This window comes from Carcharhinus amblyrhynchos, chromosome 1 (genome assembly GCF_965287045.1).
Source record: "Carcharhinus amblyrhynchos chromosome 1, sCarAmb.v2.hapA, whole genome shotgun sequence".
Classification (NCBI taxonomy): Eukaryota; Metazoa; Chordata; class Chondrichthyes; order Carcharhiniformes; family Carcharhinidae; genus Carcharhinus; species Carcharhinus amblyrhynchos.
This window is the reverse complement of record NC_137324.1, coordinates 69,709,685-69,727,723: the sequence shown is the minus strand read 5'-3', so window position 1 is coordinate 69,727,723 and position 18,039 is coordinate 69,709,685. Positions and strand designations below refer to the sequence as shown.

At 42.3% G+C, this 18,039-nt stretch overlaps 1 protein-coding gene across 3 annotated transcripts in view; it reads right to left on the bottom strand.

Annotated features, from left to right (window-relative positions):
• Positions 1-18,039, bottom strand: part of cwc27 (CWC27 spliceosome associated cyclophilin) — a 178,487-nt gene that overhangs the window by 42,507 nt on the left and 117,941 nt on the right. For 2 of the 3 annotated variants that reach the window (XM_080186522.1, XM_080186534.1), the window contains exon 12: positions 17,285-17,386. The exons of the other annotated variant lie outside the window; for it this stretch is intronic. In XM_080186522.1, the coding sequence (XP_080042648.1) occupies positions 17,285-17,386 (102 nt within the window). The remainder of the gene's footprint in view (positions 1-17,284; positions 17,387-18,039) is intronic. 3 annotated transcript variants of the gene reach the window in all.

The window sequence follows — 18,039 nt, the reverse complement described above, 5'->3', positions numbered from 1 at the left end:
TGAATCCGCAATATAAGTATAAGAATTTTCTTAAATGCGTTAAGGGAAGACATCCTGCGCTTAAATTCACTTCTGAAATGAAGCAGTCAAATGAGCTCCCTAGTCATTTGCACACCATACAAATTTTATACTGAAATAATGCACAAAGCCATCCTGCTGGATAATGGCTATCCTGGTTGGATCATTGCTTGCTGTTTATCATGCAAATTCATGAATGGGCTGAAGACTACCACTTCAGGTCCTGAAACATGTTCAATCTACCTCAGATTACCCTTGAAAGGTAAGGTATCGCAAAGGATTTGAGCAACAGGTGAAGATAACCATTTCATGCTGCTGCTACGCTGTAGCAATACAAATGATACTCTCCACTAACAGGATACTGCCACAAAGCCAAAAAGACATTCTGTCCATCACACAAATGAGTAATGTGGTATAGAATTTAAGTGATGGTGTGTCAGGTATTTCCCAATTACTGGTGGATCATATTCACATTCCTTTGGCTATTCGTAACACTACTGATTTTACTCAACCAGCCTTACTTGCAAAATCCAAAACATATTGTCCAACATTAGATGTGATTTCCCGATTGACCAGCACTTGCTACACAACCCTATTGCACTAAGAATTACACTGACAACGAATTCAGGATTATCAGTCGAAGTGTGACTCGTAGGCATGCTAGAGGTTACATATGTTCACAAATGTCGATTCCAGACAGAAGGAGCATGTCCATACAGTGCACCATTTACAACTAAACTAAACCCTGGGAGACAGCCATTCGTGGTTCATTCCCTATGACAAAGCCTTGACCAGAGTTGACCCACGGCAATATCTTGACCAGAGTCAATCAGCCAGGTTTGAACTTAAAAACTTGACAGTTAGTTGTTCCCTGGTGCTTTCTCCATGGCAACAACTCGCCAGAGTCCACTTGTCAACCAATCAGCACTCTCTTCTTATGACGTATAAATTGTTGTTTTCTTTACAATTGATATTCTTGTGTATCTGGCCTGATGAATACAAGATAAAAAGGTTTGACAACATGTCCTTTTCTTTCAAGTTCTGTGCTACAAAACACTATTAACATTACAATTACAGACTAACAGCCAAAACCCATGATTAATGGTAAACATATGTTCTCACGTACTTGTAAGTCACCTTTAGTATTCTTAATTTTTTTTCTAAGGGTTTGAATTCCTAGTTTTATCCTTTCTGTGCCATGTCATTTGAATTAGTTGCTAGGAAATATCTAGCAAGTGTAGTCTGTCGCATTCCCACCCTTCAACTTGGCCTCCACACATCACATAAGTTCAATTTTTACGTAGCAACTGACCTACATCTGATTACTGCATTAGAGTAATCTATCAATTCTCTAATATGCTCCTCTCCACTTCAAAACTGAACATTTACTTCCAACAGGGAAAATCCATTGGGTGCAAAGCTTTCTAAGGCACTGAATGCACCTACACTTTTCCAACTGGCAGCGAGTAAGCCTTCACCAATGGCAAATAGTCTTGGAAATTTCACCATTCAAATCTTTCTAACAATATGATTCTATTCACTAACAAATCGTGTTGCTATATGAAATTAAAATTCATGCCACACAAATGCTCAGCAATGATAAAAAGCACTTCAGGTGGTTTTATCCTTTTGAACTTGGCCATATAACATTATTGAGATTGACCATGACTTCAACAATAACAATTTATATTAGTACAGCATCTAAGGTATTTCACAGAAGCTTTATTAAACCAAATAAGATTCCAAGCCACACAGAGTTATTAGGTCAGATGATCAAAAACTTACTCAAAAAGAGTAGTTTTGAATGAGCGTTTCAAAGGAGGAATGTGAGATGGCTGAGATAGGTGGAAAGGTTTTGGAAGGTATTCCAGAACTGAGGTCAAGGCAACTGAAGGCATGGCCACCAATGGTGGAGCACTTAAAATTGGGGTTGCATAAAAAGAAACCAGAATTAGATGAGCACAGACATCATGGAAGGTTGAGGGACTGTAGTGGATTACAGATAAATGGGTGAGGACAGGATATGGATACAAAGATGTGAATGACAAAAATCAAGACATTTCTTGAAAGGTTAGAAAGATAAGATAGAATAAGGTGAGAACAGTTCCTCCCAGCTGGATAACAACGGAGAGGAGGATGGTGTGGTTAGCCATTTCAAAAATCTTGATCAGTATCACTTAGATTGTTGCATGAACTATCGGTTTTCTTTTTATATAAAAATTATTCAATCATTTAGCCTCTCTGCCCAGAGTCAATATAAACTAACAAAAGCAGTGTGGTTAATATGATAATTATGGTATGATACTCCCTCCAGAAATTTTGCATTATTACTATCAAGTATAAAGTCAAAGGTAGTATGGGGAAAAAAAGTTCTGAAACGGACAACATCCCCCCGAATCCACTTTCATTGCATATGTTTCTAGATGATTTTATGTTTCTATAGGAAATTAGATGTAACTCTTAGGGCTAAAGGGGTCAAGGGATTTGTGTGTGTGTGTGTGTGGGGGGGTGGGGGGGGGGGGGGGGGGGGGGCGCGCGACACGACTGGATCAGGCCATGATTAAAATGAATGGCGGAGCAGGCTTGAAGGGCCAAATGGCCGATTCCTGCTTCTATTTTCTATGTTTCTATGTATTGTCAAAACTGCGTCTATAAAATGAGGCAGGGAACATATCCGATTGCCTCTGAAAACTGTATGCTGAAACAGTGTGCAACTGATGGTATCCAGTCATTGCTGGATGATACAATATCGTGGGCAGAATATTCTTTATTATTAAAAGAAATTTTGACCAATTTATAAGATTTGAAAATAGGAAAGCAAACTTGTGAAAATCTTACACAAATTCCTGCATTTGTTAGCACTGTACTAAGCTAGCTGTAAAGTTAAATGGGAGTGAATTTAGCACGTAAGCTGCCCCAACATATTGCAGAGTCATTTTCAATTGCTTACACTTGGATCACATTCCCAGCCAGTAGAATTGTATCCCGAGTTTGGCTAGCCCTGGAGTGGGTCCCAGGCAGTTTGATGTTACACCTTTTAATAGAGTTAGTCTGTTGTCTGGGACACTCTCTGTAACTGACATCACCAGGCTGGCCAAACAGGAAATCTATACAGCAACAAAATTGGTGCCTTAAATATATAAAAAAAATTAGAATAAATCTAACTGTATATCCTACTTTTAAAAATCTTACCTTTATGCACACTCACTGCATGCAAAGCTTTTCACATTTTGTGTCAATTTTTTTCACTTAAATTTATTTATAATTAAATGGGTTATGCCTATAAAACACGTCACTGTAATTTGAAAGCTGGATTGTACAATCTCTTAAAATCCTTTCTGAATTTTTTCGACCATTTTTTTCCCTAGGAACTGGAACAGTCAAACACCAAAAAAATTCAAAACATTATGTATTTCACAATGGCATAATTAAATCTATCCACAGAATTGTATTTTGTCTTTTAATACTCTTAAAGACTCTACTTGAAAATTCAGGCTCTATCAAAAGCTTGGGCTTTAACTTCATACTTTGCAGCTGAATTTCGATTGTGTAGTCTGAACTGCAAAGTTCCTAATTTCCCAGAATGCATCAGTGTAGCCATCAGAGGCTCAATTTTCAATTGCTGGTGGGATCAAGTTTGGGTGTAAGCAGGCCTGGACATGTTTCGGGAGAGTGGTGGGGAAAGTCATCAAGTAGCATGCCTCCAATTAATTGTTAGTTGGGTTTGTTGTCCTTGTAGACTTTGTCAGGAGTATGGGGAGCAACAGAAAGCAATTCAAATGGCCACTACTGGGAACACAGAGGGCTTGAGACACATTTGAGCACAGCTTTCGGTAACATAGCAGAGAGTCATTATAGCTCATAACTGGAGTGGGAAAATGTTGCTGAAAAGTAATGAGTGAAACTCAGCTGCACATGCAGTGACACAAAGCTGCCATTACTAGGACTGAGAAACTTGAACTTTTGAGGAGTGTCAGTATTCTTGAGAGGAACACAAGACTGCTAGTATCTATAGTTACCTCCAGTCATGCGTATTTGGTCTGGCATTCTGTAGCTCTTTTTCCAGATGGAGGGAATAGTTCAGTTCCTCTGTTCATCACAGCTTCGATCAGAGCCTCAAATGGGGCATCAGAAAATCATGGGACCGCCCAGAAATGTTTGCCCAAACCATTGCTGACCCTCTGCTTTCCAGAGGTTATGGGAAGTCCAGTCATGGCTGTAATTTGTCTTTAAAGTTATATCTCTGTTCTTAGTTCCTGTAACCACTGATGCCCTCAATTTGGGTCCTGAACTCACCTCTGGGGCAATTAGTGGCTATCGATTTTAAAACTGTAACATCACTGCCACTGATGAAGGGAAAGATCAGGATTTGGAAACGCCCTGGGCAATATTTCCTCATTGTTTCAGCCAGAGCAAGCAGAGAGGAGTGACTTGTGGCGGGAGTGTGAAGGGTAAGCAATTGACTTTTTTTCTTAGTTTTTCATGGGGTTTCTTTTTTTTCCCCAAGTTTTTTAATGGTAAAGCGGAAGTAGGACGTGGGGTGACCTGGGAAGAGTTTGTTAGCGTGCGAGATTTAAAAAGAGGCCGCACTATACAGCGGGCAGCAGAGTGAGCAGGTAGCAGAGCGAGAGCTGAAATGCTTCGGCTCAACTGACTTAGGAGGAAACGGACGAGGCAGGGTAGATTTAATTCTTAGTTCCTTTTCCTGTGGAATTTGAAGAAAAGGGGAATTCTGAGTGTGAGACCAGTTTGTTGTTCTCAGTATCAGATTGGGAGGTCCTGGAGTGTCCTGGCCTCCCAGACGTCCATATCTGCGCCGGGTGTGTCGAGCTGCAGCACCTAAAGGACTGCGTTAGGGAACTGGAGCTGCAGCTCGATGACCTTCGTCTGGTCAGGGAGAACGACGAGGTGACAGATAGGAGTTACAGGCAGGTGGTCACACCCGGGCCACAGGAGGCAGGCTAGTGGGTCACAGTTAGGAAGGGGAAAGGTCAGGTGCTAGAGAATACCCCACTGCATGTGCCCCTTAACAATAAGTACTCCTGTTTGAGTACTGTTGGGGGGCACAGCCTGGTGGAAGCAGCAGTGGCCATGCCTCCGGTGCGGAGTCCGGCCCTGTAGCTCAGAAGGATAAGGAAAGGAGGAAAGCAGTAGTGATAGGGGACTCTACAAAGAGGGGGTCGGACAGGCAATTTTGTGCAGGCAGTCGAGAAACTCAGATGGTAGTTTGCCTCCCTGGTGCCGGGATCTGGGATGTTTCTGATTGCATCCAAGATATCCTGAAGTGGGAGGGAAAGGACCCACATGTCGTGGTACGTACTAGTACCACTGATATAGGTAGGAAAAGGGAAGGGGTCATGAAAAGAGAATATAGGGAGTTAGGTGGAGAGTTGAGAAGAAGGACCGCAAAGGTAGTAATCTCGGGATTGCTGCCTGTGCCACAAGATAGTGAGAGGTGGAAGATAAATGCGTGACTGAGGAATTGGAGCAGGGGGCAAGGATTCAGGTTTCTGGATCATTGGGACCTCTTTAGGGGCAGGTGTGACAGGTACAAAAAGGACGGGTTGCACGTGAATCCCAGGGGGACCAATATCCTGGCGGGGAGGTTTGCTAAGGCTACTGGGGAGAGTTTAAACTAGAATAGTTGGGGGTTGGGAATCAAAATGAAGTGACTGGGAGAGAGGAGGTTAGCTCACAAATAGAGAGAGCTTGTCGACAGTGTGAGAGGGAGGATAGGCAGGTGATGGAGAAGGGAAGTGCTCAGACCAAAGATGTGAGATGTGTCTATTTTAACGCAAGGAGTGTTGTGAACAAAGTGGATGAGCATAGAATGTGGATCACCACTTGGAAATGTGATGTGGTGGCCATTACAGAGACTTGGATGACTCAAGGACAGGACTGCATACTTCAAGTGCCGGGTTTCAACTGTTTCAAAAGGAACAGGGAGGGAGGCAAAAGAGGCAGGGGAGTGGCACTGTTGATTAGAGATAGTGTCACGGCTGTACGAAAGATGGATGCCACGGAGGGATTGTCTACGGAGTCTCTGTGGGTGGAGGTTTGGAACAGGAAGAGGTCATTAACTTTACTGGGTGTTTTCTATTGGCCACCTAGTAGTAACAGGGATGTTGAGGAGCAGATAGGGAAACAGATCCTGGAAAGATGTAATAATAACAGAGTTGTTGTGATGGGCGATTTTAATTTCCCAAATATCGATTGGAATCTCCCTAGGGTAAGGGGTTTAGATGGGGAGGAGTTTGTTAAGTGTGTTCAGGAGAGTTTCCTGACACAGTATGTGGATAAGCCGACAACAGGAGAGGCTGTACTTGATTTGGTAATGAACCTGGACGGGTGTCAGGTCTCTCAATGGGAGAGCATTTTGGGGATAGTGATCATAACTCTATCTCCTTCACATTAGCATTGGAGAGATAGGATCAGACAAGCCAGGAAAGTATTTATTTGGAGTAAGGGGAATTATGAGGCTATCAGGCAGGAAATTCAAGGCATAAATTGGAAAGAGGTTTTCTCAGGGAAATGTACAAAAGAATTGTGGCAAATTTTCAAGGAATATTTGTCTGGAGTTCTGCACAGCAACGTTCTAACGAGACAGGGAAGTTATGGTAAGTTACAGGAACTGTGGTGCATGAAAGCTGTAATAAATTTAGTCAAGAAGAAAAGCTTACAAAAGGTTCAGGGAGCTAGGTAATGTGAGAGATCTAGAAGAGTATACGGTTAGTGGAAGGAACTTAAGAAGGAAATTAGGAGAACCAGAAGGGGTCATGAGAAGGCCTTGGCAGGCAAGATTAAGAAAAACCCCAAGGCATTCTACAAGAATGTGAAGAGCAAGAGGATAAGACATGAAGGAATAGGACCCATCAAGTGTAATGGTGGGAAAATTTGTATAGAACCGGTAGAAATAGCAGAGGTACTCAATGAATACTTCAGTATTCATAGTGGAAAAGGATCTTGATGGTCGTACTGCAGACTTGCAGCGGACTGAAAAGCTTGAGCATGTAGACATTAAGAAAGAGGACGGGTTGGAGCTTTTGAAAAGCATCAAGTTAGATAAGTTGCCGGGACCAGAGGGGATGTACCACAGGTTACTGTGGGAGGTGGGAGAAGAGATTGCTGAGCCTCTGGTGATGATCTTTGCGTCATCAATGGAGATGGGAGAGGTTCCAGAGGATTGCGGATGTGGTTCCTTTATTCAAGAAGGGGAGGAGATAGCCCAGGAAATTATAGACCAGTGAGTCTAACCTCAGTGGTTGGTAAGTTGATGGAGAAGATCCTGAGAGGCAGGATTTATGAACATTTGGAGAGGTATAGTATGATCAAGAATAGTCACCACGGCTTTGTCAAAGGCAGATCATGCCTGATGAGCCTGATTGAATTTTTACAGAATGTGTCTAAACACATTGACAAAGGAGCAGTAGTAGATGTAGTTTATATAGACTTCAGCAAGGCGCCTGATAAGGTGACCCATGAAAGGCTTATTGAGAAAGTGAGGGGGCCTGGGATCCAAGGGGATATTTGTTTTGTGGATTCAGAACTAGCTTGCCCACAGAAGGCAAAGAGTGGTTGTCGATGTGTATTTTTCTGCATGGAAGTCGGTCACCAGTGGAATGCCCCAGGGATCTGTTCTGGGACCCTTGCTATTTGCGATTTTTATAAATGACCTGGATGAGGAAGTGGAGGGATGGGTTGGTAAGTTTGCTGATGACACAAAGGTTGGAGGTGTTGTGGATAGTGTGGAGGGATGTCAGAAGTTGCAATGAGACATTAGAAGACTGGAAAACTGGAAAACGGCTAATGTTACGCCGCTGTTTAAAAAAAGGTATCAGACAAAAGGCAGGGAATTATAGGCCGGTTAGTTTAACGTCTGTAGTTGGAAAAATGTTAGAATCCGTCATCAAAGAAGAAATAGCGAGGCACCTAGAAAAGAATGGTTTGTTCGAGCAGACGCAGCACGGATTCGTTATGGGGAAGTCGTGCTTGACAAATTTATTGGATCTCTATGAGGATGTGACTAGTGCGGTAGACAGAGGGGAACTGGTGGATGTGGTGTTTTTAGATTTCCAAAAGACGTTTGATAAGGTGCCTCATAAAAGGTTGCTACAGAAGGTTAGGGTGCACGGAGTTGGGGGTAAGGTGTTAGCGTGGATAGAGGATTGGCTGTCTAATAGGAAGCAGAGAGTTGGTATCAATGGGTGCTATTCTGGTTGGCGGTTGGTGACGAGTGGAGTGCCGCAGGGATCGGTGCTGGGGCCTCAACTATTTACCATTTATATAGATGATCTGGAGGAGGGGGCTGAGTGTAGAGTGACGAAATTTGCTGATGACACGAAGATGAGTGGAAAAGCAAATTGCATGGAGGGTGTGGAAAGTCTGCAGAGGGATCTGGATAGGCTGAGCGAATGGGCGAGGACCTGGCAGATGGAGTATAATGTCAGCAAGTGTGAGGTTATCCACTTTGGCAGAAATAATAGTAGGAGGGATTATTATTTAAAAGGCGAAAAGCTGCAGCGTGCTAAGGTGCAGAGGGACTTGGGGGTCCTTGTGCACGAGTCGCAAAAACCCAGTCTGCAGGTGCAGCAGGTGATCAAGAAGGCGAAGGGAATGTTGGCCTTTATAGTGAGGGGGATAGAATATAAAAGCAGGGAGGTCTTGCTGCAACTGTACAGGGTACTGGTGAGGCCGCAGCTGGAGTACTGTGTGCAGTTTTGGTCGCCGCACTTGCGCAAGGATATATTGGCCTTGGAGGGAGTGCAGAGGAGGTTCACCAGGTTGATACCAGAGATGAGGGGGTTGGACTATGAAGAGAGACTAAATAGACTGGGTCTGTACTCGTTGGAGTTTAGAAGAATGAGGGGGGAATCTTATAGAGACATATAAGATAATGAAGGGGATGGATAGGGTAGAGGTAGAGAGATTCTTCCCGCTTAGAAAAGATAGCAGGACTCGAGGGCACAGCCTCAAGATAAGGGGGGGGGGCGCAGTTTAGATCAGAGTTGAGGAGGAACTTCTTCACTCAACGGGTGGCGAATCTCTGGAATTCTCTGCCCGTTGAAGTGGTGGAGGCTACCTCGCTAAATATATTTAAGTCATGGGTAGATAGGTTTTTGATAGACAAGGAAATTAAGGGTTATGGGGAGAAAGCGGGAAAGTGGAACTGATCCACTTCAGATCAGCCATGATCTTATTGAATGGTGGGGCAGGCTCGAAGGGCTAGATGGCCTACTCCTGCTCCTATTTCTTACGTTCTTATTGATAGGATGCAAGACCGGGCGGAGAACTGGTAGATGGACTTCAACCCAGTTAAGTGTGTGGTGATTCATTTTGGCAGGTCAATTAGGATGACAGAATATAATATTAAGGATAAGTCTCTTGGCAGTGTGGAAGATCAGAAGGATCTTGGGGTCCGGGTTCATAGGACACTCAAAGCAGCTTCGCAGGTAGAGGCTGTGGTTAAGAAGGCATACGGTGTACTGGCATTCATCAATCGAGGAATTGAGCTTAGGAGTTGGGAGATAATGCTGCAGCTGTATAAGACTCTGGTCAGACCCCACTTGGAGCACTGTGCTCAGTTCTGGTCACCTCATTGCAGAAAGAATGAGGAAACCATAGAAAGGGTGCACAGGAGATTTACAAAGATGTTGTCTGGATTAGGTGGCATGCTTTATGAGGATAGGTTGAGAGAGCTCGGTGTTTTCTTCTTGGAGAGACGAAGGATAAGGGGTGACCTGATAGAGGTGTATAAGATGTTGAAAGGTATTGATCGAGTGGATTCTCAGAGACTTTTTCCCAGGGCTGAAATGGTTGCCACAAGAGGACACAGGTTTAGGGAGCTGGGATTAGGTACAGAGGAAATGTCAGGGGTAAGTTTTTTACTCAGAGGGTGGCGGGTGTGTGGAATCGGGTGGTGGAGGCGGATTCGATAGGGTCTTAAGAGACTTTTGGATAAGTACATGGAACTTAGTAAGATAGAGGGTTATAGGTAAGCTTAGTAGGTAGGGACACGTTTGGTGCAACTTGTGGGCCGAAGGGCATGTTTGTGCTGTAGTTTTTCTGTGTTATCTGGGCTGCTAACTCCAAAATGAAAACTTGCCCTAGTGAGTTATGTTTAACCTCCAGGATAAGCTAAACCTTGGCTTCCCATTCCACAGTTCTAACAAATCCTGAGCTCTTCCTCCATAGAGAAAGTGACTCCCAGGTTCATAACCATGAACAGCACTTTCAAACTTCAAGCTTCCACTCCAGTGCCATCAACAAGTGCAACTACTTTGGGCTGCCTCTATTTGCAAGTAGAAAAGTGGACTGTCTCCAAATATACATAATTCCAATTCCTCCTCTCCAGTATCCCTTAGTATTAAGTGAGTTAATCCCCTCTCGCTCTGCTGTCACAACTTTGGCAAAAACATATCTATTCATGTTATCAGAGTTTCAGTCTTCCTGAAAGCAGCAGAACAAGTGAAATTTACCTTAAACATCAGATATTTTTTCCATGCAATGCACTTCACACATTATCTTGCTGAGTATTTTCAGTTTTAAAATAGAAAAGAATATGTTTAAAATGAAGGTTGTTCATTTACAGTTTTAATATATTAGTGATGAAATTCAATCTTAAAAAGCACTATTAAAATATGCAGAATGCATCTGAATTAAAAAATTTAACTTGCGACACTAAGCATTTTAATCCAAGTATATTTTGTGTCAACATTTTAAAGTGGCTATTGATTTTTACATTAAGATCATAAATAAATATTTACTCAGTATCCACATTTATAAAGAAGAAATGTGACGCAAATTCATCACACTATAATTACTGCTTCCTGACTTGAGGCCACTGCAGTGCTACTGCACGTGAGAGCTTATCTAAGCAGTTTGGATTTCAAATTTTGTGCATAGGAATTTCGACTGAAAATATAAAAAGGATGAAATATAGAACTAAAAAAAGAAGTTTACCTGGCATTCACAGCCTTTTGGGGGACGAGAGTTTCAGATTTCCATTGCTGTGTGCGAAATCAATTTTTTCCACTATAAGTTCCTATGTCCGCATCCATAATAGAAGTTGGCTGTACAAACTTGTTAGCTTGTAATTATACTCTCCTGCCAGTTGTGGCCTCAGTTTTACATCTGCAGCTCCTCAACTTGTACTGTTCAGAGACTTCTATGCTCCAACCTACTCTACTTCTCTGCTTCCCAAATTACTATGATTTCTCTTATTTAACTGTAAAAAGTAACAAATAAAATCAAAGTTTTATATCAAGAAAATACAGAAGGCACTGCTTTTAAATGGGGACAGAATTACATCTATGTTTCTGCGTCAAACTCTTCCCCACCCCCCTCTAACTTAATTTGAAAGTTATGTGTGGTCTCAAATCTGTGAGTAATGCCAGAATATCAATTTATACAGAGAGATAACAAAGAATAAAATGTATTCTCATAGTAAAGGAACCCCTAGGTAACGGTGATCATAACAGGATTGAGTTTTGTATTCAGTATAAAGCATATGGTTCCATGAAGATCAATGCCAGGTCGGAAGACTGGACGGAATATAAATATCAACGAAGAATGGGTTAAAAAAAAAGAGGGAGAAACTAAAGTATGAGACAAACTAGCTAGAAAGGTAAAAACAGAAAGCATGAGTTTTGACAGGTATTTTGAAAAGGAAGAATAATTAAAGCAAGCATTGTTCCTTCAGAGAGAGTGTTTGTCAATTAATAATGGGATATAAGGAAACGGCAAATGCAGAGCAGATATTTTGTTTTAGTCTTTACTGTAGAAGACAGGAATAACATCCAAGAAATATGTGTAAATCAGGAGAAAAAAGGGAGGGAAGAACTTAAAACAATTGATATCACCATGGAAAGGGGACTGAGCAAAGTACCAGAACTAAAGGCTGACAATTCCTCAGTTCCTGATGGATTTCATCCTAAGTTCTTAAAAAAAGTGGCTGCTGAGATAGTAGATGCGTTAGTTTTAATTTTCGAAAATTCACTAGATTCTAGAAAGGGCCCATCAGATTGGGGAAAAAAAACAAACGTAACTCCTTTATTTAATACAGGAGGGGAACAGAATGCAGTAAACTAGAGGCCAGTTAGCCTAACATCTGTCAAACAAAAAGTGCTATAATCTATCACTGAAGAGGTTCTAGCAAGACAGTTAGAACATTTTGATGAAATCAGGCAGTCAACATGGTTTTGCGAAAGCAAAATTGTGTTTGATTAATTTATTAAAGTTCTTGGAATGAGTAATGTTTATAAAAGGGAAAGTAGATGTGGTACACTTGGATTTCAAAAGGTATTTGACAAGGTGTCATATCAAGGATTATTACACAAGATAAGAACTCATGCTGTAGCAAGTAACATATTAGCATGATAAAGGATTAGTTAGCTACCAGGAAATAGAAAGTAGGGGAAAATGGGTCATTTTACATTTGCCAAGCTGAGTGCCACAGGGACCAATGCTGGGGCCTCAACTACTTACAATCTATATCAGTGACTTTGATGAAGGGATCCAATGTATGTTTGCTGAATTTGCTGACCACGCAAAGATAGGTAGGAAAGTACGTTGCGAAGAGGAGTTAAGGAGTCTGCAAAGGAATATAGAGAGGTTAAAAGAATGGGCAAAAAAATTGACAGGTGGAGTATAATGTGGGAAAATGTGAACTTGTCCATTTCGACAGGAAGAATGGAAAACCAGTATATACTTACAGGGAGAAAAACTGCAGAATTTTGTTGTCAGAGGAATATGGGCATTCTGATGCATGAATCACAAGAAGTTAGTCTGCAGGTGCAGCTAGTGGTTACAAAGGCAAATGGGACATTGTTGTTTTTGTAAGAGGAATGGAATGTATAAGTGGGGAAATTTTGCCAAAGTTGTATGGGGCATTGGAGAGATCATGGCTGCAATTCTCCCATGCTGCTATACTGATTTTTTTTTAGCACAGTGGGCCGGGAGAATCGCACGCCAGCCAATTCTTGGGATTCCCGTGAACGTTCACACTGTGCTTACATCTGCCAGTGCCAGATTTCCACGCCAGGAATCAGTAGGGTCAACATTTAAATAGTATTTAGCATACTATTTAAATGCTATTAGTGAGCCTGGGACTGAATTCTCTGGGCCCACTAGAATCTCTCACCCACCAGAGTATTTTACACCATTGGGGATTACACTAGCTAACGGGGAGCTAGTGGCCCAACCCCACTGGGGACCCCCAGAAGTTATGGCGGTGGGGGAAAGGTGCCCTCTGGGCACGGGCACCCTTATTAATCTCTTTATTTAAGAAAACAAAAAGCCTGAGATTCTACCAAAAAAACACTAAGTGCCCAACAGATATGAAAAAGTGAGAATTTCCTGCCCATTTTTTGGGTGTACTTAGTTTCACAAATCTCCAGCATTCTGTGCATCACAGAATGCCCCAAAGAGATTCATGCCGGAAAGTGGGGGGCAGGGCTTTATCCCACTGGTCAAAGCAGCAGCAGAGTGCTGGGTGAGCCTCTGAGCATGCGCCAATATTTCATTTGGGAGATCAACATACGCGCTCTGGCCTCTTCCCCAAGGCCATCCCCAAACACCTCATCCCTCCCTCTCCTACTGATCCCACTACAGTGTGTGCAGCGGGTCCATCTCCTTCCTCCCCTCCCCCCCCCAACCGATCAACCCCGAGTAGGCCTTGCCCAAGGAGAAGCCCCCCATCTCTGAGCTCCAGGGAAGCCTCAATGGTCTCTGTCCTCACCAACAGGGGTGAGCACGCCTGGTTCCCATTGATGGGGAGCAGCTGTAAACCCCGCTGGTGGGAACACCTCCCAGTAGACGGAGAGATACTACAATCCCGGGCTCACTAATCATATGGAAATGACTATTTCCATCTAATATTCAGCTTCACACCAATTTCCGGCACAGGGTTGATTACATGGAAAAACATAGCTTGGTGGACTTGCGATTAGCTGGACATCGGTAACGTGCCTGCTACAGGTTGATGTCTCCCAGTCCATTGCGCTACTCGAGCAGTGCAACAGACTGGGAGGATCCTGGCCACATATGCATAAAAAGCAGTGCTGAGAAGGTTTACTGGACTGAATCTGGAATGAAGGAGGTTCACAAGGACAGGTTAGTCAGGTTGCATTGGTTTTAGAAAAATGAGAAATGATCTCATTGAAGCAATAAAATCCTAAGGGAACTTGACTGCAGTTATCATTGACCAGAAACTGAAATGGACCCACCACATAAATATCGCAGCTACGAGAACAGGCTCAGAGGCTGGGAATTCCGTAGTGAGTAACTCACCACCCGACTCCCCAAAGCCTATCCATCGTCTGCAAGGCACAAATCAGGAGCATGATAACAGTATTCAGTATTTGTTTGAATGAATGCAGCTCCAAAAACACTCAAGACGTTCAACACCATTCAGAACAAAATAGACCGCTTGACTGACACTCCATGCACCATAAACAATAATTCCGTCCACCAAGGATGCACAATGGTAGCAGTGTGTACCATCTACAAGATGATTTACAGCAATTCATCGAGGTTCCTTTGAAAGCATCTTCCAAATCTGCAACCTCTATCATCCAGAAAAACAAGGGCAACAGATGCATGGAAATCCTACCACCTGCAAGTTCCCCTCCAAGCCACATGCCAACCTGACCTGGAACTATATTGCTGTTCCTTCACTATCACTGGGTCAACACTGTTGAACTCCCTTCTTACCAGGACTGTGGGTGTAGCTATACCAATTGGACAGTAACGATTCAAGAAGATGGCTCACCACCACCTTCTCAAAAGCAATTAGGGATAGGGCAATAAAATGCTGGCCTGGCTAGCAATGTCCACATCCCATGAAAGAATTAAAGAAAATGCTGAAAGGGCGTTTCCATTTCTTAGAGAGACTAGAACTGGGGACACTATTTAAAAGTAAATGATTTCTTGTTTAGGCTGGAGACAGTTGTTAATCCATGGAATTATCTTCCTCAGAGAGTAGTGAAAGCTGGGTAAGACCATAAGACATAGGAGCAGAATTAGGTCATTCAGCCCATCAAGTCTGCTCTGCCATTCAATCACGGCTAATAGTCTTCTCATCCTCATTCTTCTGCCTTTTCTCCATAGCCCCATCAAGAACCTATCTATCTCTGACCTAAAGCCACTCAATGACCTAGCCTCCACAGCCTTCTGTGGCAAAGAGTTCCATGGATTCAGCACTCTCTGGCTGAAGAAGTTCCTCCTCATCTCTGTTTTAAAGGATCATCCCTTTATCCTGAGGTTGTGCCCTCTGGTTCTAGTTTTTCCTACTAGTGGAAATATCCTCATCATGTCCACTCTATCCACGCTTGCAGTATCCTGGAAGTTTCAATAAGATCCACCCTCCGCCTCCACCCTTCTAAACTCCAATGAGTACAGACCCAGAGTCCTCAATCATTCCTCATAAGACAAGCTCTCCATTCCAGGGTTCATTATTGTGAACCTCCTCTGGACCCTTTCCAAGGCCATGAACCTGCAAGTTAACCTTAAGAGAATCTTGAACAATGACTGCCAAGTTCCTTTGTGTTTTTGATTTCCTAAGCATTTTCCCATTTAGAAATTAGTCTATGCCTCCATTCCTCTTCCAAAGTGCATTTTTCCACATTGTATTCCATCTGCCCCTTCTTTGCCTACTCTCCTAACCTGTCCAAGTCCCTCTGCAGCCCCCCCTGCTTCCACAATACTATCTGTCCCTCTACATATCTTTGTATCATCTGTAAACTTAGCAACAGTGCCTTCAGTTTCTTCCTCCAAATCGTTAATGTATATTGTGAAAAGTTGTGGTCCCAGCACTGAGCCCTGAGGCACACCACTAGTCACTGGCTGCCATCCTGAAAAATACCCCTTTATCCCCACTCTCTGCCTTCTACCAGTCAGCCAATCCTCTATCCATACCAGGATCTTATCCTTAATACCATGGGCGTTTAATGGTAATGGGTAATGGTATGGGTAATGCAATATTTTAAAGTCAAGTTAGATAGATTGTTGACTGACATGGTAATCAAAGGGTGTAGTGGACAGACAGGAAAGTAAAGACCACAATCAGATCAGCCATGATCTTATCAAATAGCAGAGCGGGCGAGGGGAAATAAATGGCCTACTCCAGCTCCTAATTTGTAGGCTTGTATGATGCAAAGCTTCCTCACATCTACAAGGTAGCTGCAGGCCCCATCATGGCTGCTATCTGATTTGACCTCATACTCAACAGTCAGCTCCCGGCTTCTGGCAGTGCTCAGTGCCAACATTAACATTTGAAGATTGCATTGCATGAGAAAATCCTTTGTGTTTTACACATAAAGATCGAAGATTAGTTGACTAAATCATCGGAGTGTAGATACTTTCTCCATTAGAATGGTCAAATAATTATATTTAAGCTGTCAAGACATGGTAGATAGAAAAGGATGAGGTAATTATACCAAATGGTGGTTGTATTCTAAAGTGATAATATCTGGACTGCAAAGCAATAAACAGCTCTCATACAATTTGCATGCCAAAGCATTATGCCAAGAGGTTTAAAATTAAACATATAAAACAATTATGCCAAGTACACTTTGTACCATCAGAAAAGCTTACAATTCTTTAAAAATATTGTATTGATGGCAAGAAAAACTTTTAGTAATGAATATTATATTTTTTTTAAGAATTAAAATATATTTTCATCCTCCAGCAATAACAAAAAGGAAAAAAATTGATTTAAAGAAACACAGGGATAATTTGGAAGAGGGGATCGGGATGTTCTACATTGATGTTCTAATCCTAATATTAATGTAAGGCAGGGCTGATCTCCATGATTCATTTTTGATAAAATCTGAGCTTTGGTTAGATAACCTGTGGAAACAAAAGCAGCAAAGCAAACAGTAAAGTTAGAGGTCAAGAAAGATAGTAGGTAAGGATGTTATTTCACTTGGCTAAACTGACAATTTTTTCTTCCCATTATAACTGATTTCTTTTTGCAATGAAATGAAGCTAGATTTGGCACTATCATTTAATAATGTAATTCTTATGACACACCTTCCAATTTGGAAAATACTCACTGACATTTAATAAAACACTTAAGAGTACCCATCTTGAGGGACAACTGGAACGAACAGAAAAAACAAACAAAATGTGGAATTAAGACTCAGTGTGCGAAAAATCAGCAAGCATATTTTTGAAAAAATGTATCTGTTGTATTGAATTTTGCCTTAAGTTTACTTAACTCTATCTACTCAATAATGCGAACCATTTAAAATTGTTATCTGTGCCATACCTGCAAGGTTGTTTAAGCTGATATAAGGTTGGTTGCTTGATTGTAAAAATGATATGCTTAGCTGTTCTCCATTTGATTGTTTTGTTTCCTGTAGCAAGTGGGCTATTGTGAAATTTAAAAGAATATAAATTTGAGTATACCAACAAGAAATTAATCCTGAACAGTGGTGAGGCCAGTGTCTTAAAACAAGCCAATAAAGTGAGATTGGGATTGGAATAGAGAGCAATCAGTAGCTTGGGGTTTGAGGCAGGGGGAGTTTTGGTGGCTGGAAAAACAATCAGAGAGGGGGGACAGGATTCTCCAGCCATTCAAAGCAGCAGGGTTCTTTGGTTGCACTGCAACAAATGGAGGTTTAACTGAGTGCCAAATTCTCAGTCCTCACTGGCAGTGGTGGCAGGATGTGAACAGCCGGAGGATTCCAGACAGGGATGACTGGAGGGGGGAGTGCTTGAACGAGAAAGGTAGGTTGGCATACAGAGATTTGGAAACGACACATAAGAACATAAGAAATAGGAGCAGGAGTAGGCCATCCAGCCCTTTGAGCCTGCCCCGCCATTCAATAAGATCATGGCTGATCTGTCGCTGCTCAGTTCCACTTTCCCGCTTTCTCCCCATAACCCTTAATCCCCTCTCTTATCAAAAACCCATCAACCCGCGTCTTAAAAATATTTAGCGAGGCAGCCTCCACCACTTCAACGGGCAGAGAATTCCAGAGATTCACCACCCTTTGAGTGAAGAAGTTCCTCCTCAACTCC